At 54.5% G+C, this 25,660-nt stretch overlaps 1 protein-coding gene across 2 annotated transcripts; it reads left to right on the plus strand.

The window, feature by feature from the left end:
- Positions 1-234: 234 nt before the first annotated feature.
- CACNG7 (calcium voltage-gated channel auxiliary subunit gamma 7) lies at positions 235-24,370 on the plus strand. Of its 2 annotated transcripts, XM_049787069.1 has the most exons (7): positions 235-341; positions 2,624-2,695; positions 3,215-3,439; positions 4,373-4,459; positions 4,973-5,113; positions 22,148-22,293; positions 24,065-24,370. In XM_049787069.1, the coding sequence occupies exons 2-7, from the start codon at positions 2,689-2,691 to the stop codon at positions 24,320-24,322; spliced, it is 864 nt and encodes a 287-aa protein (XP_049643026.1). In that variant the 5' UTR covers positions 235-341; positions 2,624-2,688; the 3' UTR covers positions 24,323-24,370. The 2 variants fall into 2 exon arrangements, with proteins under 2 accessions (XP_049643026.1, XP_049643027.1); XM_049787070.1 differs by lacking the exons at positions 235-341; positions 2,624-2,695 and adding an exon at positions 2,731-2,753.
- The last annotated feature ends 1,290 nt before the right edge of the window (positions 24,371-25,660 follow it).

The following is a 25,660-nucleotide window of genomic DNA, read 5'->3' on the forward strand; positions in this document are numbered from 1 at the left end:
CCCAGGCCCCTCCTGCCCGGCCCGCCCGCACTCCCTTCGGCGCCCAGCACCCCCAACTCCCCAGGCCCGGCTTTCGGGGCGTCCCTCCCCGCGGCCGCGACAGCCAATGAGCGGCCGCCGGCCCAGGCGCCCGGTTCCGACCGCCGAGTGAGGCCGCGGCGCGGGGGGCGGGCGGGGGGCGGCGGCCGGGACGCGGGGCTCCGGGCCGGGGGCGGGGGGCGCGGGCATCGGGGACCCCGGGGGCGGCGGCGGCGGCGGCGGCCGGGACCGGGGCAAGCCGCGGGGCCGGTCATGCGGCTGCGGGGCCCGCGGCCCGGAGCGTGCGCCCAGCCCTGAACGAGGTGAGCTGAGCCGAGCGGGCGGGAGTGGGGGGCCCGCGGCCCAGGAAAGGGGACCCCGCTTTTCCGGGAGGAGACCTGGAGTCGGTTATTGGGGCGGGGGTGGGCTCCGGCCACGGAATCCCGGGGGCCCGGTTGGTTGGCCCGGGCCCGGTTCGGGGGGGAATTGGGGCCTAAGGAGTCGGGGTGCGGGGTGACCGCTTTTTGGGGGGCCCAAAGCGAAGCAACTCTTGTCCCGAATCCCGAGCAGGAAGGAGCGCTGAAGAATGGCAGGCCTGGACCCGGGCTTGGAGGGCTGAGGCTGGGGGTCCCCACAAGCCCATGGGATGGATGGATGGATGGATGGATGGATGGATGGATGGATGGATGGATGGATGGATGGATGGATGGATGGATGGATGGATGGATGGATGGATGGATGGATGGATGGATGGATGGATGGATGGATAAGTTCTACACTTGGGGTGTTGCAGAAAAGGGTCCCAGAGACTCTTCGCGGTCCCAGAGACTGGGGAGAAGAAGGCGCAGGGCACCCCAGGCCTGGCGCGGAATTTGGGGGCGCCGGGGGCGTCCACAGAGGGAGAAAGAACCGGATGAGCGAGATCCGGGCGGGCTGGACTCGGTTCCAAAGGGGACGCGACAGGGGTGGCAGCGAGCCAGGGCCCCGCGGGGGGCCGAAGAGCGGCGAAGAGGGGGTGGTGTGGGAGCAGTTGAGGTCAGCTTTGGGGTCCCAGGCCTGGCGGGGAGTGCTGCGCCCCGCTCCCCGGTCCAGTCCCGCATGGCGGGCGGGGGTTGGGGCCGAGGCGGCCCGAGCGAGACACGGCCTGGATCCCCGAGTCCTGGCGGAGGCTGGGAGGGGGAAGGATGTGCCGGGCGCCGGTGAAGGCTGTTTCAAGGCACCCCGGTTGCGCGCCCCGGGATCGCATCCTCTCAGGACTAGGAAGATTGGGCGTCAGGGAAGTTGGGGTCCGTCGCATCTTCTCTTCTTTTTGGGGGGTTGGTTTTGAGCACACCCGGCGGTGCTCGGGGCTGCCTCCTGACTCTGTGCTCAGGGTCACTCCTGGTGGTGTTCCAGAGACCTTAAAGGAGGTGCCCGGATTTAGACCCGGATTGTTGGGGAGCCCGGCAAGCAAACGCCTTCCCCCTTTTGGACTATGATTTCCAGCTCCGGGGAAATATCTTACATCTTGTCTGCATTATTGGGGTGTGCTGGATCCCCCAAGAGTTAGAATTTCTGGCTGAGGTCTGATGGGGGGGGGTCACAAGTTTCTCCTTTCCTTTCTCCTCTCCCCCAAATCTCAGAGATTTTGTGAATTTTGTGGATCAGAGTGACTAAGTTTTCTTTGAAAAATCCAGATTTCTAACTGCGGGGAAGGGAGAGCCAAGGCTCTGAACAGGGAAGTTTTCTGTTTTGGGGGGTCAGTAGTGAAAGGAATCAAGCTTCCAGGCGTTCAGGGCCATTGGGTCACTGCAAGTGTCTCCTCAGGGCAATGAGACCCAGAAACTACTTCTGCAAGGTTCAGAGTTTAGGGTTCAAGGCATTGACCCCGTTTTGAAGGAAATTGACTTTCCTGGTGCCCGCGATGACTAGAGACACTGAGATCAGGGTTATAACCCAGCTCAGCTTTCGGGGTCCCGAGTCAGCACCCCACAAGCTGGAATAGAGCCTGGGGAGGCACAAATCCTACAAAGACCTGGGTTGGGGAAGGGTAGGGTGCTGGGGTTTCATTATGTGCATCCTGTACCCCAATTCCAATTTGTGATAGATTAGAAACTGAAGCATGGGAACTGGTTACAGACCAAGTAGAAGCTTAAATTTGGAAAAACAAAAGACTCTGTTCAAAGAGTTTTGTGGTCTAGAGGTTCTCACTTATTGATCTACTTCGACCATTTCCTTAGGGTTCCTTGGGGACCCAGTCCAAAGGAAAGGGGTAACAGATTGGGGGAATCTGGGGAGATCACAGCTCCCCATTATCTGTAGTCCCTGGTCTACCGGAGCAGAGGTGACAGATTCTTTCAGGGACTCTGACATTTGAGTCCAGAACCCGGATGAGGGAACATAGTGGGGGGCTTCGCAGTCGGAATGTTGACTCCACTGGTGAGCACCACTGGGTACCCCCAGGGGGGACAGGGACTCATACTCAAATACATCAACTCAGGAGCTTCAAACAGGACCTGGAGAAGGATGGCTGGGACTTGGTTATTATTGTTTGCTTGTTCTTTTTTAATGTGGGAGGGGAGCATGCTTGTATATGCTTAGGCCTCACTCCATGCTCTGTTCTCAGGGCTCACTCTTGGCGCTGCTCAGGGTACCTCATGTGGTGCCGGGGATCGAACCCAGGTTGGCCACATGCAAGGCAAGTGCCTTCCCCGCTGTCTTATCACTGCTGTCCCTGAGTGGGAGGTGGGTTGAGGGTGGGTGGATAGAAGGGGGTGAATGGGTATGGGGGGTCTGGATCCTGGGGATGAAAATCTGTCAGTTGAGTTTTCAGTCCACTGAGGTTTTAGCATATGGGATCGGCCCCCATCTATGTGGCTTGGAGTCCAGCTTTGGGTTCTGGAGCTGGAACTGGGGCAATGGCTAGAAAACTTGACCTGGGGAGTGAGGGACACCTTGATTGGGTGCAGCATCTGCTCAGAGATGCCCAAACCAGGCTTGGGGCATGGGGACAGTTTGGGGGTTCATGGTCAAAGGTTGCTGGTGTCACTGGTTCTAATTTAGTCATATGGGGGGGTCTAGGGAGTGACAGTCTTAGGTGGGACAGGACGCAGGACAGAAGTGAAAGGTAATTTTCCCTCTGGGGCTGGTTGGAGGCAGTTGGGGACAAGGGTTGGCCCCTTGGTGACTCCCCCCAACCTTCTCCTGGCTCCCCCAGGCCCCGCAGGGCGACCCCCGCCTATAAAGATGAGTCACTGTAGTAGCCGTGCGCTGACCTTGCTGAGTAGCGTGTTCGGAGCGTGCGGCCTGTTGCTGGTGGGCATCGCGGTCAGCACCGACTACTGGCTGTACATGGAAGAGGGAACGGTGCTGCCACAGAACCAAACCACCGAGGTCAAGATGGCACTGCACGCCGGGCTCTGGAGGGTCTGCTTCTTCGCAGGTACGCACTGATGCCCCACGCCGAGTTGCACCCCCAAAGCTGCCCTGAGCTCCCAGCCTTGTGTCCTACTTCTCCCCTGGAAGGCTCCAATGTCCACCCGAGTCTTCCGTGTCCACCTCTTTGTTCTGGGCCCTGCAGAACATCGGCTTGAGGCACAAATGCTTTGCAGGCTGGGGGTGGAGGCCCCGAATTAAATCTTCAGCAGATCAGATTTAGTTCTTCAAAGGAAATGTGATAGCACAGTGGGCAGGGCATTTGCCTTGCCTGCGGAACAACCCAGGTTCGATTCCAGGCATCCCATAGATGAGCCTGTCAGGAATGATTTCTGAGCACAGAGTCAGGAGTAGCCCCTAAACACCATCGGGTTTAACAGTCCCTCAAAAATAAAGACAAGTGCTCAGTTTTCACAGTCTCTCTGGGTCCCTTAAGGGTTGTGGCTCGGCTCAGAACTTGGCCCCAGGACAGCTCCTGAGTTGAATGAGTTCGGAAATGGCCCCCAAAAGACCACAGGGGGTCCCACAGCCCTGATTTAGCCTAGCCCAGAAAAAGAGCACTAGCCTTGCATGCGTGAGACCTCTGGATCCGGTCCCTGGCAGGGCCAAGAACAAAACTACTTTTCCTCTCTAAAGAGAACAGACTCCCCCATTCCCTCACTCAGTTCATTTGGGGACACCCCCCCCAAGTAAGGGCGCACAGCCCCTCCTCCACGGGTCCGGGTCCCCTCCTTCGATGAGTTGCTAGAGCAGCTGGCCTGTCCCCTTCCCTGACCCCAATTCCCTCAAGCCTGGGACAGTCCACAATCCTCAGACTGGGCCTCATCCCATCCCCAGGGCGCCCCAGAGGAACTAACTTCTCCAGAGTTTCTTGGCTCAGTTTTGCCTCTTTTTTTTTTTGTCTCTTCCCTGCTCCCCTTCCTTTCCCTTTCACCCCTAGGCCGGGAGAAGGGTCGCTGTGTGGCCTCGGAATATTTCGTTGAACCGGAGATCAACTTGGTGACGGAGAACACAGAGAACATCCTGAGTGAGGGGAAGCTGGGGGCCTTGGCAGTCAGGGGCGCAGAAGGATGGGGCAAGGGGTGGAGGCTGTACAAACTTGGGTGGGGATAAAAAAAAAAGCTGGAGTGAAAGCTCAGAGGTAGGGTGACCTGGGAAGAACCCAGGTTTGATCCTCAGCATCCCATGTAGTCCCCTGAGCCTGCCAGGAGTGATTTCTGAGTGGAGAGCCAGGAGTAACCCCTGGACACCTCCGGGTGTGGCTCAAACCCCCCCCCCCCAAAACTGGGTGATAGTACCTGGGATAGGGCCAGGATGGGGCAAGCCAAAGAGGAAGGACTTATTTCAGTGGGAGGAGCTTATTTGTGGGTGTGGCCTTTGAGGGGTGGGACTGCAGTGGTGGGTGGGTGGGCTGTCCCATTGGTGGGCGGGGAGCTATGGGGCGGGATCAGTTAGGGGAGGCGTGGCCTGGAGGCAGGCCTTGGATGGGATGCCCAGAGCCCAGCCTCACCTGGTCCCCCCATCTCCATCCATCCTGCAGAGACTGTGCGCACAGCCACCCCCTTTCCCATGGTCAGTCTCTTCCTGGTATTCACCGCCTTCGTCATCAGCAACATTGGCCACATCCGCCCGCAGAGGACCATCCTGGCTTTCGTGTCTGGCATCTTCTTCATTCTGTCCGGTGAGCAGCAGAAGGGAAGGGTTTGGGGGGCTTGAGACCCGGGTGGGCCTGTGAGCCAGGATAGGCCTCGTCTATTCCCCCTGTGCTGTGTGATTTCCCAGGATTTGCAAAACTTCTCCGAGTTCGCCTCTTTCAGGGAATAGAACCCACCCTGGCCCAACTCACAGCCACATCCCCGGTCCCAGAACACCGCAAGGGCTGGTCTGAGTGCTAAAGAGGTAGCAAACTGGATTGGCCTCAGTGACAACCCAATCCTGTGCAGTCAATGCTATTCTTAGCCTCCCTTTACAGAAAGTTAAGCAGACATGGAGACAAAACATGTACCGGGGTCACAGCCAAGGGGCCCTCGGCCTCTCTCTCAAGAAGTTCGCCTCCAGAAGAGGTATTTTTAACACTCCCCAAAGCTTAGCGACGAGTTTACAAAACGACGCACGTTTTAATCTCAAAAAAATTTTTTTCCCACCAGTTGGAGCATTAGTATAGCAGGTAGAGCATTTGCCTTGTACACGGTCAACCGAGTTCAATCCCAGCATCCCTTTTGCTCTCCCAAAACTCCTCTAGAATTGGTTCCTGAGTACGGAGCCAGAGGAACCCCTAAGCATCGCTGGGTTTTTCTTCCCCCAAAACCAGAAAGTCAGGAGAATATTGGACTAAATACCCCTAGACTTACTGCTCTGATCTAATCTTTAGCATGTTATTAGGCTTTCTCTATCTATCTGTCTGTCTCTATCAAATGTCACTGTATGTAGTGTACACACATATGATTATGTTATCAGGCATCAAACCCAGGTTCTTTTTTGGCGGGCACACCCAGCGGTGCTCAGGGGCTACTCCTGGCTGTCTGCTCAGAAATAGCTCCTGGCAGGCACGGGGGACCCTATGGGACACCGGGATTCGAACCAACCACCTTAGGTCCTGGATCGGCTGCTTGCAAGGCAAACGCCGCTGTGCAATCTCCCCGGGCCCCACACCCAGGTTTCATACACACACATGCCCTAATCCTTATTGGTCTTTATATCCACCCATCATTTTTTTTTTACTTGCTTTTGCAGGCACTATATATTTTCCCTGAAACCTATAACTGTGCACAGAATTCATGCTTAATATTTGTCTCCTCTTCTTTTCTCCCCCTTGAGATCCGAGGTTCTTTAGCATGTGTGATTTCACATCCTCCTCACCATGGTTCTGTCGGCAAGTTATTAGTGCAGCTTATTTAAGGAAACGGGACACTGTGGCTTGGGATTGTGGGGGAGCAAGCCGTGATACCAGTGCACCGTGGGGGATGGGGCTCGAGTGACGTGTCCCCCAGTCACCTCTCGAATGTCACCTCCTGCGAACTTTTGCGCAGTTCCAACCAACCCAAGGCAGCTCTGCTCCACACAGCCCAGGATGACCCAGTACCTCTCTGTCTCTCTGTCTCTCTCTGCCTCTGTCTCTCTGTCTCTCTCTGTCTCTCTGTCTCTGTCTCTCTCTGTCTCTCTGTCTCTCTCTGTCTCTGTCTCTCTAGGTCTCTCTCTCTCTCTCTCTCTCTCAGTTTTGAGCACCTAGTAGTGCTCAGGGATTACTCCTGACCCTGCACTCAGAAATTGCTCCTGGCAGGCTCAGGAGATCATATGGGATACCAGGGATAGAACCCACTTCGAGTCATCCACATGCAAGGCAAACACCCTACCACTGTGCTATCACTCTGGCCCCCCTTTTGTTTTGGGGCTATATCCAGGGGCACTCAGATATTGCTCCTGGCTCTGCACTCAGAAATTACTCCTGTGGGCTTGGGGGACCTTATAGGATGCCGGGGATCGAACTCTGGTCTGCCGTGTGCAAGGCAAATGCCCTTCCCACTGTGCTATAATTCTGACTCCATACTTAATTAACTCTTTCGATTGTTTGGTTTTTGGTTTGGGGGCCACACCCAGTAACACTTAGGGATTATTCCTGGTTCTGTACTCAGAAATCACTTGTGGTGGGTTTGGGAGAAACTTATGGGATGCCAGGAATTGAATCTGAGCGAGTCACGCGCCAGACAAACACTGTCCTCACTGTCCTATCGTTCCGACCCTCTCTTTCCTCTTCAGCTCCGTTCATTCCCACTCATTTCAGCAATTCACCTTGGAAAGATTCAGTATTATCAAGTCAGACTTAATTCAGGTCCTTTTAAAAAATAACTTTATTTATTCATTCATTGAGTGATTGGTTTCTGGACCACACCCAGCGGTGCTCAGGGGTGACTCCTGGCTCTGCACTTAGAAATCACCCCTGGAAGGCTGGGGGACCATATGGGATGTCGGGATTCAAACCGGGTCCCTCCAGGTTGGCCACACTCGAGGCAAATGCCCTATCACTGTGCTATCTATCTCTCCAGCCCCAATTCAGGTCCTTTGAAGTCAGGTTATATTTTGCACCTGGTGGTGCTCAGGGATACATCTGCTAGCTCTTGGCTCTGTGCTCAGGGATCACTCCTGGCAGGGTTCAGGGGGGCTTGTGCAGTGCTGAGGACTGAAGCAGGCTGGCTGTGGGCCAGACAGTCGCCTTAGACCCCGCACTGTCATTCTGGTCTGATCGTCAGTAGATATTTTATGGCCAGTCCCCACCATAAGTCTCGTTTCCAAATTCTGTCTCCACTTGGAGGATGCTTGGGGAAAGGGGGTGTGCAGAGCCCTGTTGATCCCCTCCCCCAGGCCATTAGCTACTCCTCCTCCAGCCTCCCCTAGGCTAACCCTCCCCCATGCCTCCAGTGAACCCCAGAAAACCTTTCTTCCAGGGAAATTAGGGTGCAAGCTCCCAGTAACGTGAATCACGGCCTGGGAGTCAGACGAGGAGCTAAAATAAGACGCATAGAATGGCAGGATCCCAGAGTGTCACAGCCGAAAGGGCTCGTCATTTATTCAGGTGGAAAGTGTGGCCGAGAGAGAGAGAGAGAGAGAGAGAGAGAGAGAGAGAGAGAGAGAGAGAGAGAGAGAAAGTGGGACAAGGCTAGGTCATTTAGAGACCTTTATCTAACCCTCCTAGAACAGAGCAAGGACAGCTCTGTGGTTCTGTGGTTGCTGGCTCTAATCAGTCCACAGACGAGGGAACACCGCTGTGCTTGGGGACCAGAGATTTGCCTAGAATTCAGGGGTTCAAGTCACAGCCCCCCCCCCTCAGGGAAAACCTTGAGGACCGCCATGTGGTCCAAGTCAGACCTAGGAGAAAAACATGGAATAATGTGGGGAGGAGCAGGCATCACATTAGACTTTGGAGCCCCAGTTTTATTCCATAGGCTGCCACCAGGTCACTGCACCCCCAATCTGCAGGGGCCATTCTTTGAGTTTCTGAGACCTACAGGCTCACCGGTGGCTTCAAACCCATTTACTTCCTGCTTGAATTCACCTCCTTTCTCCAAGGTCTCACTCTTGGGGCAGAAGTTGGTCGAATATCAGAAACATCTTCTTGTCTTCCAAGCACATCTGTGCACCCTTTGCTCTGTTTGGTCTTTGGTTGATCTAGTTTCGAGGCTGGGGAAGACTTTGGGCTACATCGTGTGCAGTGCTCAGGGTTTGCTCCTGGCTCAGTGCTCGGGGATTGAACCTGGGTGATCTTGCATAAGTGCCTTTCCTGCTGTCCTGTGTCTTGGGCTCATTTTGCCTTATCTTAGTCATGGACTAGAACCTTGAATTACAGTTAATTCAGTGACACACCAGGAGATAGGCTGATTTTTTTTTCCTCTGGGGGACCTTCCCACCATTAAGCAGTAGACAGCACTTGAAGCTTGCAAGTAGTACTAAGTATTTGCTGGGTGTGGGTAGAGGGGCTGGAGTCCACCTGGTGCCCGGCCATAGTCACCAGCCATCACGGGAGTTGAAAACAAACATCAACAGGAGTTGAACACAAACCAATGCTCAGATAGATAAATCCAGAATAACCATTGCCATAGCCAGAGACATTTTGTGGACTTTCATCCATGGCTTGGAGAAATCTCAAGGGCTTTGCACAAGGTTTTTTTCTTTTTCTTTGCTTTGTCAAGTCATAATTTGTGCATGTATCATTTATTTTTATTTTTATTTTTATTTTTGCCACACCTGGCAATGCTCAGGGGTTCCTCCTGGCTCTGCGCTCAGAAATCACTCCTAGCAGGCTCAGGAAACCACATGGGATGCCAGGGATCGCACCCGGGCCTGTGCCGAGTCAGCATAGTACTAGGCAAACAGACATTACCAGTCAACACTGGTTGTTGCCAGTCAACTTTGGTTGTCTCCAGTCAGCACCAGTTGTTGTTTATGGCTTTTTTGGGGAACACACCTGGTTGACGCTCAGGGTTTACTCCTGGCTCCAGCTCAGAAATTGCTCCTGGCAGGCTTGGGACCCTATGAGATGCCGGGATCAAACCTGGGTCTGTCTCAGGTTGGCAACGTGCAAGGCAAAAGCCTTATCTCTGTGCTGTCACGCAGGCCCCTATAAATCCATTGCCTTGGGGGCCAGAGCTGATGGATCATTTCTGATGATGCTCAGGGACCCATATGCTAAGCCTGGAATTGACACAGGGCTGGCTGTATGCAAGGCAGTCAGTCAGTTGCCTTAGTTCCTGTACTTTCCCTCTCTCCCTCCCTCTCTTTCTCCTCTGTCTCTGTCTCTCTGTTTCTGTCTTTGTCACCACATTATTGTTTGTTTTCTCGAGGAGGACTAGAAGGACCAAGAAATTAAATTGCTCCAGGCACAAGCCAGTGCAAACCAGTGTTTTTAGCTCTGGGTACCACCATGCCATGGTCCTACACCCACCACACACACACACACACACACACACACACACACACAATGAGAAATTAATGAAAGGCAAGAGAATGAAGGAGAGGAGAGACCAGCACTCGTGGTTTTGATCTGGGACTCAGATAGTCTGGTCAATTCCACCAATTGGGAAACCCAGATTTAGAAACATAGGGGGTTGGATCAGAAGTCAAACAAAGGTTGAGTTGGCATTGGTTTCTGGGGTGCTGGGGCAGGAGAGGGATAGGGACACTGCTGCATGTTAGTCCTCCCTCAGGAACCTGCGTGGAGGATGGGATGAGAAGATGGGAAAAGAGAGGAAAAGAGCCCATCGGAAGAGGAGGTGTAGAACACATAGTCCATCAAGAGCAGACGTGGTGTGTGCATGGCCTTGGGAAGTGAGCGGAAGGGAGTTGGACACATTAGAGAGAGAAAGCAATCAACAGAGGGATCAATAAAACCAATTAAATGGCTGCATGTGACTAGAGACAGACTCAGAGGCAAGTGTGGGAGGGGATACTGATTTTCTTCTTTTTCTTTTTTGTTGTTTTGGGATCACACCCACAAGTTCTCAGGGGTTCCTCCTGCCTCTGTGCTCAGGTATCACTTCTGGCAGGCTCAGGTGACCATTCAGGATGCTGGAGATGGAACCCGAGTCGAATGCATGCAGGGCAAACGACCTCCATCTGTACTATCTCTCTGGCCCCTGATTTTCTTATTTTTTGGGGGGTCCTAAGGAGGTTTCCCCATAGATAGCCTAGAGTCACTCTCCCCCAATGCTCAGGCAGGTTGCTACATCTTCTCACTCACCCCACATGCACGCAGGCTTCCTGCCTGCCGCTGCCTTTGTGGCCGCCCCTCACGGGAGCAAGGCTCAAAGTCAAGGCTCCAAGGAACGTACTTGTCAGCACCTGCCACGCACCTTCTCCCTACTCCAACCCCGTCAGTGCTTCCAGGGAATCCCACTGAGCTCCTCTTTCGTCCAGGTTCCTCCTCCTCCAGCATCTCCCACAGCGTCTGCCATGCCTCAGATCTCTGACCTCATTTCCTAACCCAGTAACATGCTGGTCACTGCCGCCAGCGCCAGTGACACCCACATGAAAGGCAAACACTCAGCTCAGCTCCAGGCCTGCCCACACCTGACCCTGCGTGACCCCAAAAGCCTCTTTCTTCTTCCTGACTCTCAAAGGGTTTGGGGTTCCCATGTGAGTGTCTGTCATTGACTTTGGTGTCTCCTGTCACCCTGTCCCATACATTCCATTCCTTCTGTAACACATTGATTTTTTTTTTTTTTTTTTGGTTTTTGGGCCACACCTGGTGGCGCTCCAGGGTTACTCCTGCTCTGTGCTCAGAAATCGCACCTGGCAGGCTCAGGGACCATATGGAATGCTGGGGATCGAACCCAGGTCCGTCCCAGGTAGGCAGCGTGTAAGGCAAACACTACCATTGTGCTATCACTCCAGTCCACTTTGATATTGTTTTTTGTTTGCTTGGTTGCTTTTGGAGTCTTACACAGCGGTGCTCAGGGCTTACTCCTGGCTCTGTGCTTAAGAGTAACTCTTGGTGGTGGCTGAGGGTCTCTATGGGGTGCCAGGAATCAAACTAGGGTTCATCACTGGAAGGTGAGAGCCTTGACCACTGCACTATGTCTCTGCCCTCCCCATGCATATTGTTTTGACACCTGATATGTTTCCTACCATACTGTAAACTTCAAAAGACAGAAACCTTTGCAAGAATTCTCTCCTCAATGTCTACAGAGACTCCATGAATTTTTGGCATGCGTAGGAATATCTGTAGGGGCCAGGGAGGGAATGGACAGCTCAGAAGATCTTGGGGGCCTGGAAGACAGGGTAAAGCCACATTTTCCTCTTGGTTTTTGGGTCACAACTAGCTCAGGGCTCACTCCTGATTTTGGCTTCCGCGCTCACTTCCTGGCTCTGCTCTCAGGACTCGTTTCCTGGCAGGACTTGGGGGACCCTATGCAGTACTGAGGGTGGAACCTGGGTCAGCAATATAGCAAAGCCAGCGGTGTAATCCCTATGCTATCTGTCTGGCCTCTGATACTCAACTGGAGCAGGGTTTTTGGAAGGTAGGCATGACCAGCAAGAACTTCCCAATTGAGGGCACAACTGAGTCAATGGGGGGGGGGGGGTGATGAAGGGCTGGGGGGTTTCTGCAGTGGAGAGGAAAGTGCCACACATGCAAATAACCTTTTTAGCTCTTTTGTTGTTGTTGTTGCTGTTGGTTTTTTGTTGTTGTTGTTTTTTGTTTTTGTTTTTTTTTGGTCACACCCGGCAGCACTCAGGAGTTACTCCTGGCTCTATGCTCAGAAATCGCTCCTGGCAGGCTCGGGGGGCCCAATGAGATGCCGAGATTCGAACCGTCATCACTCTGCATGCAAGGCAAACACCCTACCTCCATGCTATCTCTCCAGCCCCTTTTTAGTACCTTTTCTGCCCCCAAGAAATTGGGGACAATGGCCCGGCGTGCGCTGCTCTCCATGGTCCTGAAACCCTTTTGTTCCAAGACCCATTGGGTTTTTCTTTCAGCTGCCAGTGTAGGCGGGTGAGGCCTACCGTGCTCGAAGAATTCTGGAGCAGCTGTAGTGGTGCGTGGCGGTGGGGAGTTGGACGACAGAGAAAGAAAGGGGGAAGGTAGGGAGGAAAATAAGGAAGGATCCTGGGTTATTTTGGGAGCCCCAGAGCTGCCGCCAAGTGGCCAAGAAAGAGGAAAGAGGAGAATGAGGGACGCTTCTCTTGATGGTGTTTAGTTGAATTCCAAGCTGCTGAAAACACAAGCGCAAACAACAGCCGCAAACACCTTTTCTCTTTGGAAATATTTTCATCTTTCTCACCAACCCCCACTCGCATCTCTCCTTCTGGAGCCTGAGAGCTATTTCGAACCACAGCGGGCAGTTTGGGACGCCAGGTGAGGCGGGAGCACTGAGCAGGGAGCAGAGCGCTGAGGACCTCAGATGTCCTGAACAAGAGTGACCTTGTTGTGTGTGTGTGTGTGTGTGTGTGTGTGTGTGTGTGTGTGTGTGTGTAGGAGTCTCCTGTCCAAGAGGGACAAAGTCCACTGTGAATCTATTTTAAATTTTATTTATGTTTTAATTAATTGACTGATTGGTTTTTGGGTCACACCTGGTGATGCTCAGGGGCCACTCCTGGCTCTGCACTCAGAAATTGCCCCTGGCAGGCTGAGGGATCATATGGGATGCCGAGAATCAAGCCGGGCCCCTTCTGGGTCTGCTGCATGTAAGGCAAACAACCCACTGCTGTGCTATCTCTCCAGCTCCATTTTTTGTTGTTGTTATTTTTGCTTTTTGGGCCACCCCTGGCAGTGCTCAGGGGTTAATCCTGGCTCCACATTCAAGAATCATGCCTGGCAGAGCTTAGGGGTACCCTATGGGATGCCTGGATCGAAACCGATCAGCCATGTACAAGGCCAACGCTATGTTCATTGCTGTGATATTACTCTTGGCCATCCCCCTACCACTGTGAATTTTTAGGGGGAAACCAGCAACTGAAGTGGATACCATCAAGAAGAAAAAGATGTGAGCAGGGCCAGAGCATTGCAGACGCCAAAGTAGAGTTGAGATTTGTTTGGCGGTGACACTCAGCAGTGCTCAGAACTCACTCCTGGTTCTGTGCTCTGGGATCATTCCTGGAAATGCTCAGGGGACTCTGTGTGGTACTAGGGATCAACCGCGTGCAAGGCAAGTGCCCTCCCTGCTGCCCTGTTCCCTTGTAGTGTAGGTTACTGAGGCTCAGGGAGTAAAAACAATAAGATTTGATCGGTGGGCAAGGGTTCGAGAAGTGGGTGGCAATGACCCTGTGTTTAACAGGGTGCCTGAGTGAGAGCCAAGGTTTCTCATAATAATTTGTTTTATTTAGGGGATACATCTGGCAGTGTTTAGGCATTAGTCTTGGCTTTGCGCTCAGAAATCACCCCTGGCACATTCAGAGATCCCTATGGGATGCCGGGGATCGAACCCAGGTCGGCGGCATGCGAGGCAAATGCCCTCCTTGCTGTGCAATCACTCCAGCCTCTCTTCTCTGCAACATTTGACTCTTCTCTTGTACAAAATTGCTCGTCATTCTGGATCTATATCCACTTTGCCATGTTTAGTGGTTTCTTCCTTAAAGCTCTCTTCTTAAAGTGCTCTTCTTAAAACTCAGATTTCTGGGAGACTAGAAACTGGGGGGGGGGGCTCTGAAAGTTCACAGAAAAAGTTCATTCTTAGAGATGGTGGAGAAAGGAGGAGGTTAGAGCAGACCGAGTAGGGAAAAGTAGGGGCTAGAGTAATAACACAGTGGCAGGGCATTTGCCTTGCACACACCAACCTGGGAGGGACCCGGGTCCGTTCATGTCATCCCATAGGGTCCCCCGAGCCTGCCAGGAGTGATTTCTGAGCGCAGAGCCAGGGGTAACGCCTGAGTGTCACTGAGTGTAGCACAAAAGCAAAAGAGAGAGATGGGGAAAGTAGCAGGTTCCATCCGTAGCACCCCCAGAGAATTTCCTGAGCTCCAGCAGGTATATTCTCTGCTCTCAGAAGCAGGAGGCAGCCCTGTGTGCTGCCACTGAATGTGGCCCCTCATAATAATTCTTCTCACACTGATTTCTGTGCCAGGTCTGGAACTACGTGCTGGGAACATAGAGGGACTCCAGACACTCTCTCCGGAGGGGAGCGGGAGCATAAGGGAAATGACAGGTAGATGGGACAGAATGACACGAATAAGGCTTAGATAGCAAAGAACAGGAGTTTGAAGGGAAGGAGTAGGAGGGGATGGATCATAGCTTTATCTCCTTTCAGTTTTCTTTGTTCGGGGGGGGGGTCACCCCCAGCGATGCTCGGGGCTTACTCCTGGCCCTGAGCTCAGGGATCACTCCTGGTGGGCTCAGGGGATCGTATGGGATGCTGGAGATTGAACCCAGGTCAGCTGCATGCAAGGCAAGCGCCCTCCTGCTGTACTATTGTTTCGGCCCAACTATATATATATATATGTCAACTATATTATGATAACTTTGGCATCTAGATTGGTAGAGTGAATGCCCATCGAAAGAGTGCCTGCAGATTGCTTACATTTTTCCATGCTCTCTCTCTCTCTTTCTCTGGTTTTGCCCTTTGAAAACAAATCGCATCTTCATGCTTGCTCACCTCTAATCATATTAGATTATGCATGCATATTTTTTAAGAGCGAGGACATTTTGCTGCTGAAGCTGCAGCACCATTATCTCACCTCGAAATTTTGCAATCGTTCCCTGATGTAATTTATTCCACGTTCAAATTGTCCCCTGTTGTCTGAAGGCTTTTTAACAGCTTCCCCCCCCCCCTCCCCGAACCAGGACTCAGACTGTCTGTTCCGAGTCTCGAGTTAACATCTCTTTTAGTCTAGACTAGTACCCCCCATTAGTGTTTTTTTACAACACTATAAAAATATATTTCATTATAAAAATACCAAGAGAGAGAGAGAGAGAGAGAGAGAGAGAGAGAGAGAGAGAGAGATTGGTATAATGGAACCGTGTGCTTCTTGCTTTCTGCTACAACATTTATCAACATCTGGCGAGTCTTTCTTTAGTTGTACCACACTATATTTCCCTTCTGTACTTCACAACCTTATTTTAAAGCTACTCTCAGGCTGTCAGCTCATTTTAGCCACAAATAGTTCAGTGTACTTCTTTTTATTTTTAAATGTATTTTTTTTTAAACCATTGTGATCTAAAAAGTCCTTCATAGTCGAATTTCAGATTTACAGTGAGTCAGGGCCATTCTCACCACTGGTGTTGACCTCTCTCCATCAATGAACCCAGAGTGTATCCTATACCACCACCCTTTGTCCCCTGGCCTGCAAGTATAACAGACCCATTTAAGTTTAGACTGTTGTTGTTTTGTTATGTGTGTGGGGGGTCACAATCAACAGTGCTCAGGGGTTACTCCTGGCTCTACACTCAGAAATTGCTCCTGGCAGGTTCAGGGACCATATGGGATGCTGGGGATCGAACCCACGTCCATCCCGGGTCAGCAGTGTGCAAGGCAAATGCCCTACCACTGTGCTGTCACTTCGGCCCTCAGCATACTTCTAAGATATAATTCTGCCACAGTGCCAGAACCAGGCACACACAAAGAAGAAAAGTGGCTTGGTGTCAGTTTTGAAAGTTGTCTTGTTTTGTTGCCCTTATTATTATTTTGGTTTTTGAGTCACACCCACCCAGTGGTGCTCAAGGTTACCCCTGGCTCTGTGCTCAGGAATCAGTCCTAGCTGGCTTGGGGGACCCTATGGGATGCTGGGGATCTAACCCAGGTCAGCCACTTGCAACGCCCTGCCCCCTATGCTATTGCTCTGGCTCCTTTTTTTGGAGGGAACACACCTGTTAGTGCTCAAGGGTTTGTGCTCAGGGTCACACCTGGCAGTGCTCAGCGGGCCATCTGTGATGCTGGGAATTAAGCCATGCTTCCAGCCACAACAGCTCACGAGGCAGCTGCCTTCCCTTCTGTCCTTACTTCTCAGTCCTTTGCCGTTCGTTTTATTTTGTTTGGGTTGGGCAGGTCTTAGCGGAGAGTGTTAGGGAACCCTCCCAGCTCGGTGCCAGCGAGTCCCTCGTCTCTCTCAGTGGGACTTGAGGGGCAGCATCCTGTTGTGCTGGTGATTGCATATGGGTTTTTTGCAACCAAAGCAGGTGCTTATTTCATTCCTGAAAAGGACCAGGAGCGGCAAGATAGTAAAGTGGGTAGGTGATTGCCTTGCAAACAAGGCCAAGATTCAACCCCAGAATCCACTATGAGCACAGAGTCAGGAGTCAGCCCTGAGCACCACTGCTGTGATGCCCACCAAAAGCAGAATGGCTGGGGATGCAGAGGAGAGCAACTGCATGCTGGACAGCTCCATGCTCTTGGGAATGCACTGCTGCCCATCCATCCATTTGTTGGTCAGGGGACCACACATACGGGCTAAGAATGTCCTTAGTGCACATTACTTAGCCCTGAAGCCAGCTGGAAACCTGCAAATGCACCACTCTATGAGGCTGGAGAGATAGCACAGTGGTAGGGTGTTCGCCTTGCAAGTGGCCCACCCGGGACAAACCTGAGTTCGATCCCCAATACGTTCCCCTGATCCTACCAGGAGCGATTTCTGAGTGCAGAGCCAGGAGTAACCCCTGAGCACCACTGTGTATGGCCTCCAAACTAAAACAAAACAAAAAACTCAGTTCTGCAGTTTGGTGCAGGCATGAATGATGGCTTGGCCAATGTGGATCCCAACGCCAATGCACTGGGGCTTTCCAAAGACGCCCCACTCCCGGTGTATCTGTGTGCAGCCTGGCCGTGGGGCAGCACATAGGCAGGTAGGAATGTCCCTTGCAGAGGACATTTGAGTGGGCCTTGAGGGCAGCCTGTACCCCGCTGTGTTCACCAACACAGATCCAGTGTTATGTGTGTTACCACTTGCAATAGAGTTTATTTCCCCAGGCAATGACTTCTTTGCACATGTAACAGGGAGTTTATTTCCAAATGCAACTGTGTTTTTTCACAGGCAACAGAGTTTATCTCCCAATACTTCCACTGGAACCTCCTTTCTCTTTTGTAAGCACAGGAGAAAAAAAATCCAGTTAGTTGAACGTGGATAGTGTTGATAATGCCCAAAGGACAACTAATCCATCTCGTTCCTTTTTGGTTTGGTGACCACACCAGGTGGTCCTCAAAAACCGTTTCTGGATCGATGCTCAGGAGTGACTCCTGGTGGTGCTCGGTAGTCCCCGAGATTCGCATTGGGGTCAGCAGGATGCAGGCAACAGTCTTTTTTTTTGTTTTGTGCTCAGAGGTTACTCCTGGCTCTGCACTCAGGAATCACCCCTGGCAGGCTCGGGGAACCCTATAGGATGCCAGGGATTGAACGTCCTCCCTGCTGTGCTACTGCTCAGGCCCCAAGGCAAGTCTTAACCTCGTAGTATCTCTTCTGTCTTCTTCTCCATATTTTATAATATATACCCCTGCCCCATTTGTTTTGGGATCCATAGTTCTGAGCTTTTTTCTTTACTTAAAAAGTAATATTTCATATAGTTTAAAATTTTTTAATGATTTTATTTAAACTCCATAGTTGCAAGGTTGTTCATAATACAGTTAGGGTCTGGGGTTGTTTTTTTTCACAGATACAAAGTTATTTAGGATTGAGTTTCAGTAAATCAGTGCACATTTTCCATCACCAATGACCCTTGTTTCTGGGGCAGACATTTTTCTTCTCTCTCTCTCTCTCTCTCTCTCTCTCTCTCTCTCTCTCTCTCTCTCTCTCTCTCTCTCTCTCTCTCTCTCTCTCTCTCTCCTTCCCTCCCTGTCTCCCCACTTTTATCCCTTTTAGACACTGTGGTCTGCAACATCATCACTAAAGGAGAAGCGTGCATATCACTTTCCCTTCTTCCAGCACCCAGTTCTTGTCCAGAGTGACCATTTCCAACTTGTGCTCCCTTCGCTGCCCTCCCTGTGCTCCCAGTTCTTTGTGGCGAGCTTCTTTCTACCCACGTGGTTCTGAGTTTCTTCGCCACATCTCTCTCCTTTCGTCTTCAGCTCTCTGCCCTTTATTTTATGGTGTTGGTTTTCAAGCATCTTTCATCACGCTTTTGGGTGCAGCTGGGTGGAGTCAGTGCTTCCAGAATCTTCTACATCGTGACTTCAGGGTGTTAGGGTCCAATCGGACCACCCGAACTGATGTTGAGAGTCAGAGACCATATCCAATAATGCAAGATGCAAAAGGGAGTTTATTCGGCTAGCTGAGGTTCCAGTAGCATAAAACCAGAGGAGGTGACTAGAACCCAGAGTTAAACCTGCAAGCGGTTTATAGTTTACAGGTTTCAGCAACTCAAGCATTTCACCGGTTAATACAATAATAATAATTTCACTTGAACAGAAATCACTACATGCTTAGGGTTGATGTCCCAACTTATTGCTGATTTAACTTTGTGTCAGGAGGTCTTTATCTGGTGAAACATGTTCTTACCTGGTGGGACATTCAGACCCACCTAGTTCCTCTATTTCAGCTGAAGAGGGAGGGTCCTGCCCTTTACAGGGTGGGTGCATTTTGCGGTTCTATCTTTGAGCTATCACTCTCGCCTATGGGGAAGTTATAAAGTAGAAAGTGTAACAACATAGGGCCGGAGAGATAGCATGGAGATAAGGCGTCTGCCTTGCATGCAGAAGGACGGTGGTTTGAACCCCGGTATGCCATATGGTCCCCTGAGCCTGCCAGGAGCGATTTCTGAGCGTAGAGCCAGGAGGGACCTCTGAGTGCTGCCAGGTGTGCCCGTCCCTCCAAAAAAAGTGTAACATTTTACAGTGGGGGGCTCTGGCCCGAGGGTCTTCTGCTCTGTTCTTACAAAGGCACACATCCTCAGCCAGGAGGGGGTCATGAGTGAGATGGTGGCAAAAAGCTGCCCCCCTGGCCCCACCCATGATGACACCTTAGTCTCATACTTGAGCAGAAGCCCAGGTCAGGGTCCTTCTGATCTCTAGAATGTTCTTTCTCGACTCAGAAATTAATTGATGGTTCCCTGGGGAGTGATTGGCTTGTCCAGTGTTGCATTCTTGCCTGTGAAGAATAGTCAAATTTTTGTGTCCTGCTGAATCCACACCAGGCTAATTTCCTCTGACTCTCTTTTATTGTTTTTTTTTTTGGGGGGGGGCACACTTAGCAGTGGTCAGGGCTTACTCCTGGCCCTGTGCTCAGGGATTACACATGAGGGGTCTCGGGGGACCCTGTATGGTGCCAGGGATGGAAACTGAACTGAACTGGACTCAGCCTTTTGCAAAGCGAGCACCATCCCCTCAGCCTGTCTTCCACCCATTGTAGACGCTTCCTTCCCATGGCAGCTCACAGCAGTCTCGTGTTCCTATTTTTGGGGCCAGCGATGCCCAGGGCTTACTCCTGGCTCTACACTCTGAAATTTCTCCTGGCAGTGCTCAGGGGTAGCGGAGGCTATGATGCAGAGGATCAAACCCGGGTCAGCTGTGTGCAAAGCAAACACCCTCCTCTCTATGCCATCACTCTCACCCCGCCTTGCTCCATCATTTTAGTTTATTTTTTGGTTTGGGGGCCACACCTGGCGGTACACAGGGGTCACTCCTGCCTCTGGTCATTCCTGGTGGTGCTCAGGGGGACCCTATGAAATGCCGAGGATTGAAGCAGGGTCAGCTGTGTGCAGGGCAAACACCCTATCCTCCCTGCTGTGCTATCACTCGGTCCCCACCTTCCTCCTTTTGTTGACTGAATACTATTCCTTCCTCTGGCCACACCACACCACACGGTGCCCGCCCAGCCCGGCCCTTCTTCGTGTGTAGGGGAAATTCCTGCTGGGCTGTAATCACAGAGCAGGCGTGTTACGATTCTACACAGGCTCCACATGTGTGCGTGAGCTGGGGCGTGAGCATATGTTCCTGTGTCCCGGTGGGTCCCCGAGTGAATCTCTGGGTCACGTGGTCCTTCTATCTTTACCCGCGTGGGGAAGCTCACCGGCTATTTGTGGGTGCCTCTGCTATTTTGCTCGCTCTGGGGTGATGTCAGAGCCCGTTTCAGCGCCTGGGCAGCCCCATGGGAGGAGGCGGGCTGGCTGGAGCCGACGGGCTGGGCCCTGGCGTGGGCAGTGGGGAAGGCGAGATTTCTTTTCTGGGTGCTCTGGGCACATGCTCGATGGTGGGAACTCAGGCACCCATGGACGCAGAGCAGCCTGCAGCCTCCCTTGGGTTCCCTTGTCTTCTTTTGTTGTTGTTGTTGTTGTTGTTGTTGTTGTTGTTTTCTGTCTACACCTGGTGGTGCTCTGGGGTTCCTCCTGGCTGTGCGCTCAGAAATCGCTCTTGGCTCAGGGGACCATATGGGATGCCGGGGATCAAACCCGAGTTGGCTTCGTGCCAGGCAAACGCCCTACGACTGTGCTGTCTCTTTGGCCCCCCCATTGCTTGTCATCTTAGTTGCTAAGTGATTGGAGGGGAGGGTCTGTATCTGGGGGCGTGGAGGGCGGCTCCTCGCTCTGGGAGCATCACTCAGGGGATGGCTGTTCCAGGTCTCTGACATGCAGCAAATGCCTGAACCCCCAAACCATCTCACTGATTCCACTTAAGTTGGTGAGTTGGAGAAAGAGAAAGGACAGTAGGAAGGCTTTCATTTTGCAAGCTGCCTGGCACCCCTTGTTCCCCAAAGCCCCTCCAGAAGTGATCCCTGAGCACAGAGTCAGGAGTCAGCCCTGAGTCAGGGCCCAAAATATTCTCCCACCTCCCCCCAAAATAGAAAGAAGGGCTTTTTCAGGAGCGTCCCTTACGCAAGTGGCTTTGGCTCTTAAACTTCTCAAGCTCCCCCCACCCCTGCCTTCTACATACGTGGAAACCCCTGTATGAGATCTGTGACTTTTGGAGGGTTTGTTTTGGGGCCACACTCGAGGGTGCTCAGGGATGACTCCTGGCTCTGCAGTTTGATCGCTCCTGGTGGGGTTCTGGGGGGTCCTCTGGGATGCTGGGGACTGAACCTGGGTCAGTGTCATTCAAGGCAAACGCCCTTGCTCCTGTCATCCCGGTCCCACGACTTTTTTATGGGGGGTCACAACCAGCAGTCCTAGGGGTTACTCCTGGCTCGATGTCCAGGAATCACTCCTGGCAGACTTAGAGGACCCTATGGGATGCTGGGGCTCGAACCCGAGTTGGCCATGTGCAAGGCAAATGTTCTCCCTGCTGTGCTATCACATGACATTGTTGCCCGGTGACAGGGAGCCTCCTCTGGTTTCTGGTGATGGTTCTGTGCCCCCTACTCCCAGTCTATGTGCTCCTGGAAGCTGTGGCTGAGTCAGGGGGTGACACTGTGGGGTTCAAGGACACACTGAATGGCCAAAAACTCAGGGTCCCCAAACTGCACATCCAGCCCCTCAGTGGCACTGACATTGTGTCCCATGCCATTGTCCTGTCACCTGCCGTGGCCCGGTTTGGTTTGGGGGCACCAAACCAGCAGTGCTCAGGGCATAATCCTGGGATGTATCAGGTGCAGAACCAGCCCTGCAGCTAAGGCCCCCCTAAACAGTTCTGCTTCCGGTTTTAGCTTTACAGATGAGTCAGCTCAGTGTCAGCCGCCTCCTCCCTGAGAGTGGCCACAGTGCCCCCACCTGGCCCCAGTGGGGTGCCAGGGGATCTGTGGAGGACCCGGACAGGGCCGACCCCTGCACCTGGGTCCCTTGTAGCCCTGACTGTGGAGGAGACCCTGGGCAGAGTCTGGACTGAGGGGGGGATAGCGGGCCCGGGCCGGCCGTGCTGACCCACCCCGGCAGGCCTGTCCCTGGTGGTGGGCCTGGTCCTCTACATCTCCAGCATCAACGATGAGGTGATGAACAGGCCTAGCAGCTCCGAGCAGTATTTCCACTACCGCTACGGCTGGTCCTTCGCCTTCGCTGCCTCCTCGTTCCTGCTCAAAGAGGTGATGTGTGGCCCTGGGGCTGGGGGGCTGAGTGGGGTATCAGGTATGAGGGAGGAGGGGTGCTCTAGCGTTGGGGTCTGGAGGAGGAGGGGCTCTGGGGTCAGATCTGAGCGAGGAGGGGGGCGTGGGCTCGAGTATTAGGGTCTGAGGGAGGAGGTGCTCAGGAACTGGACTCCGGGTCTAGGGGAGAAGGCTGGGAATCTGGACTCTTCTGGTCTGAGGAAGGAGCTGCTCAGGGCCTGGACTCTGGGTCTGGAGGGGGATCTGCTCCCTTGGGTCAGAGGGAAGAGGCCTGGGGGGTCCCGGACTCTGAATCTGAGTGAGGAGGGGCTGAGGGATCTGGATTCTTGGATCAGATGGAGAAGGGCTGGATGGAGGTCCTGAACTCTGGGTCAGAAGGAGGAGAAGGCTAGGGGGCCTTGGTGCTAGGTCTGAGGGTGGACGCTTGGAAAAGGGAATTGGATGCTAGGTTCTAGGGAGGAGGCGGGGGGTCTGGATTTTGGGTCTGAGGAGGGAGACTGGGGACCTGGCTTGTAGTCTGAGGGAGGGGGCTGGGGACTTGGATGCTAGGACTAAGGGACGATGCTGGGGCCAGGATTCTAGTCTGAGGGAGGGGGCTGGGGACCTGGAATCTAGGCCTGAGGGTGGAGGCTTGGGGGGCCTGCACGCTAGTCTGAGGAGGGAGGCTGGGGGACTGATTCTAGTCTGAGAGGGGAGGCTGGGGCCTTGGTGCTAGGTCTGAAGGTGGAGGCTTGGGGGACACTGGTTTCTGGGTCTGAGGTGGGGAGCTGGGGCCTGGATGCTAGTGTGAAGGCAGAGGCTGGGGATCTGATTTGTAGTCTGAGGATAAAGCTGGGGGCCTGGATGCTGGGTCAGAAGAAGGGGGAGGCAGGGGGGCCAGGATGCTAGGTCTGAGGGAGGAGGCTGGGGCCTAGATTCTGGGTCTGAGGGAGGAGGGAGAGCTGGAGGTCCTGGACTCTGGGTCAGAGGGAGGAGGCTGAGGGCCTGAATTCTAGTCTGAGGAGGGAGACTGGGGGCCAGGATGCTAGGTCTGAGGGAGGAGGCCGGGGATCTGGATGCTGGATCTGACGGGAGACGGGGACCTGCATGCTAGTCTGAGGAGGGAGGATAGGACCTGAATTCTAGTGTGAGAGCAGAGGCTTGGGGGCCTGGTGCTAGTCTGAGGAGGGAGGCCAGGGGAATTGGATGCTAGGTTTGAGGGAGGAGGCTGGGACCTAGATCCTAGTCCGAGGGCAGTGGCTGGGGGCCTGGATGCTAGTCTGAGGTGGGAGGCCGGGGGACTGATTCTAGTCTGAGAGGGGAGGCTGGGGCCTTGGTGCTAGGTCTGAAGGTGGAGGCTTGGGGGACACTGGTTTCTGGGTCTGTGGGGGGAAGCTGGGGCCTGGATGCTAGTGTGAGGGCAGAGGCTGGGGCTCTGAATTCTAGTCTGAGGAGCGAAGCTGGGGGGGCCTGGATGCTGGGTCAGAAGGAGGTTGGGGGGCCAGGATGCTAGGTCTGAGGGAGGAGGCTGGGGCCTAGATTCTGGGTCTGAGGGAGGAGGGAGAGCTGGAGGTCCTGGACTCTGGGTCAGAGGGAGGAGGCTGAGGGCCTGAATTCTAGTCTGAGGAGGGAGACTGGGGGCCTGGATGCTAGGTCTGAGGGAGGAGGCCAGGGATCCGGGTCCTGGGTCCGACGGGGGAGGCCGGGGCCGCAGCCCGGGGTTCCAGGGGCCCCGATCTCGAGCCTGACCGCGCCGGGGCCTCGCTCGCAGGGGGCCGGCGTGATGTCCGTGTACCTGTTCACCAAGCGCTACGCCGAGGAGGAGATGTACCGGCCGCACCCCGCCTTCTACCGGCCGCGCCTGAGCGACTGCTCCGACTACTCGGGCCAGTTCCTGCAGCCCGAGGCGTGGCGGCGCGGCCGGAGCCCGTCCGACATCTCGAGCGACGTGTCCATCCAGATGACGCAGAACTACCCGCCCGCCATCAAGTACCCCGAGCACCTGCACATCTCCACCTCGCCCTGCTGAGCCCGGCCACGCCCCCGCGCCCCATTGGCCGAGGGCCCGGAGGCCCCGCCCCCAATTTCCGCCCTGACGTCTCATTGGCCGCGGGTAGCGGAGGCTCCGCCCATCACACCGCAGCCCCGCCCTGTCCCGCGTCCCCTCTCAGTAGCCTCTGACCTCGGCGGCTCCGCCCCCGGCCTCCACACCCTCATCTCATTGGCCTCCGACCTCTGTGGCCCCGCCTATTCCCTCCGCCTCGCCATTTCATTGGCCTCTGACCTCAGAGGCAGGCTCCGCCCACACCCGGAGGCCCCGCCCCTTCGCCCCTATCGCCGTCCTAGTGGCCTCTGACCTCTATATAGTTCCCTCTCGCCCTCCACACCGCCGTCTCATTGGCCCCTGACCTCAGCGGCTCCGCCCCCAGACCCCGCTTCGCCATTTCATTGGCTTCTGACCTCGGTGGCTCCGCCCACACCCGGAGGCCACGCCCTTTCCCCCGCGTCCCCGTCTCATTGGCCTCTGACCTCAGCGGCTCCGCCCCCGACCTCCGCTTCGCCATCTCATTGGCCTCTAATCTCAGTGGCTCCGCCCCCATCCGGAGGCCCCGCTCTTTACCCCCAGCAGCACCATTTCAGTAGCTTCCGGCTTCTATCACCCCGCCCATCGCTCTCAGTTGGGGCGTCTCATTGGCCTCCGACACCGCCGACTCCTTCCTCTGCCGGGAAGCCCCGCCCATTCCCGCACCGCCCTTCCATTGGCTTCCGGCCTCGACGGCTCCGCCCCTTTCCCCCGCATCGCCGTCTCATTGGCTCCTAACCTCAGGGCTCCGCCCAGTCCCCCTCGCACCGCCACCTCATTGGCCTCTGACCTCAGTAAGCCCCGCCTCTCCCCGCGCGCCTCTTTCCCGCGCCCACGCCCGGGAGTCCCGCTCGCCTCCTGCTGGGGTGCGGGCCGCGGGAAGGGCGGGTCCCCGCAGCCGACGACGGGAATGCGGGCCGTGCTCTCTCCGCCGCACCCCGGCTTCCTCCCTCCCTGCCCTTGGTCCCCCCAACTTCGGGTGCAAGCAGGCACAATCCTGAAGGGCGGCCGGGAAGCGCCGTCGATCTAGGCTTGTGCTCTGCCTCCCTCCTCGCCCACCCGGGGACCCCCAACTCGGGGACCCCCAGCCCGCGCCCACCCCCGGCCTCAGGCACAGCCGTGCCCGCCCCTCCCCGGGCGCCCCAAGGGGGAGGAGAGGCCTGGGGCATCACCGACCCCCCAACTCCAAGTCTTCCATTTTGGGGTACCCCCTCCCATATCAAAGCCCCCTCCCCTCCCCACCAGACCCCCCATTCAGGCCTCTCCCCGAGGGTCGGCGCCCCC

The sequence above is a fragment of the Suncus etruscus genome, chromosome 14 (assembly GCF_024139225.1).
Source record: "Suncus etruscus isolate mSunEtr1 chromosome 14, mSunEtr1.pri.cur, whole genome shotgun sequence".
NCBI classification, from domain to species: Eukaryota; Metazoa; Chordata; class Mammalia; order Eulipotyphla; family Soricidae; genus Suncus; species Suncus etruscus.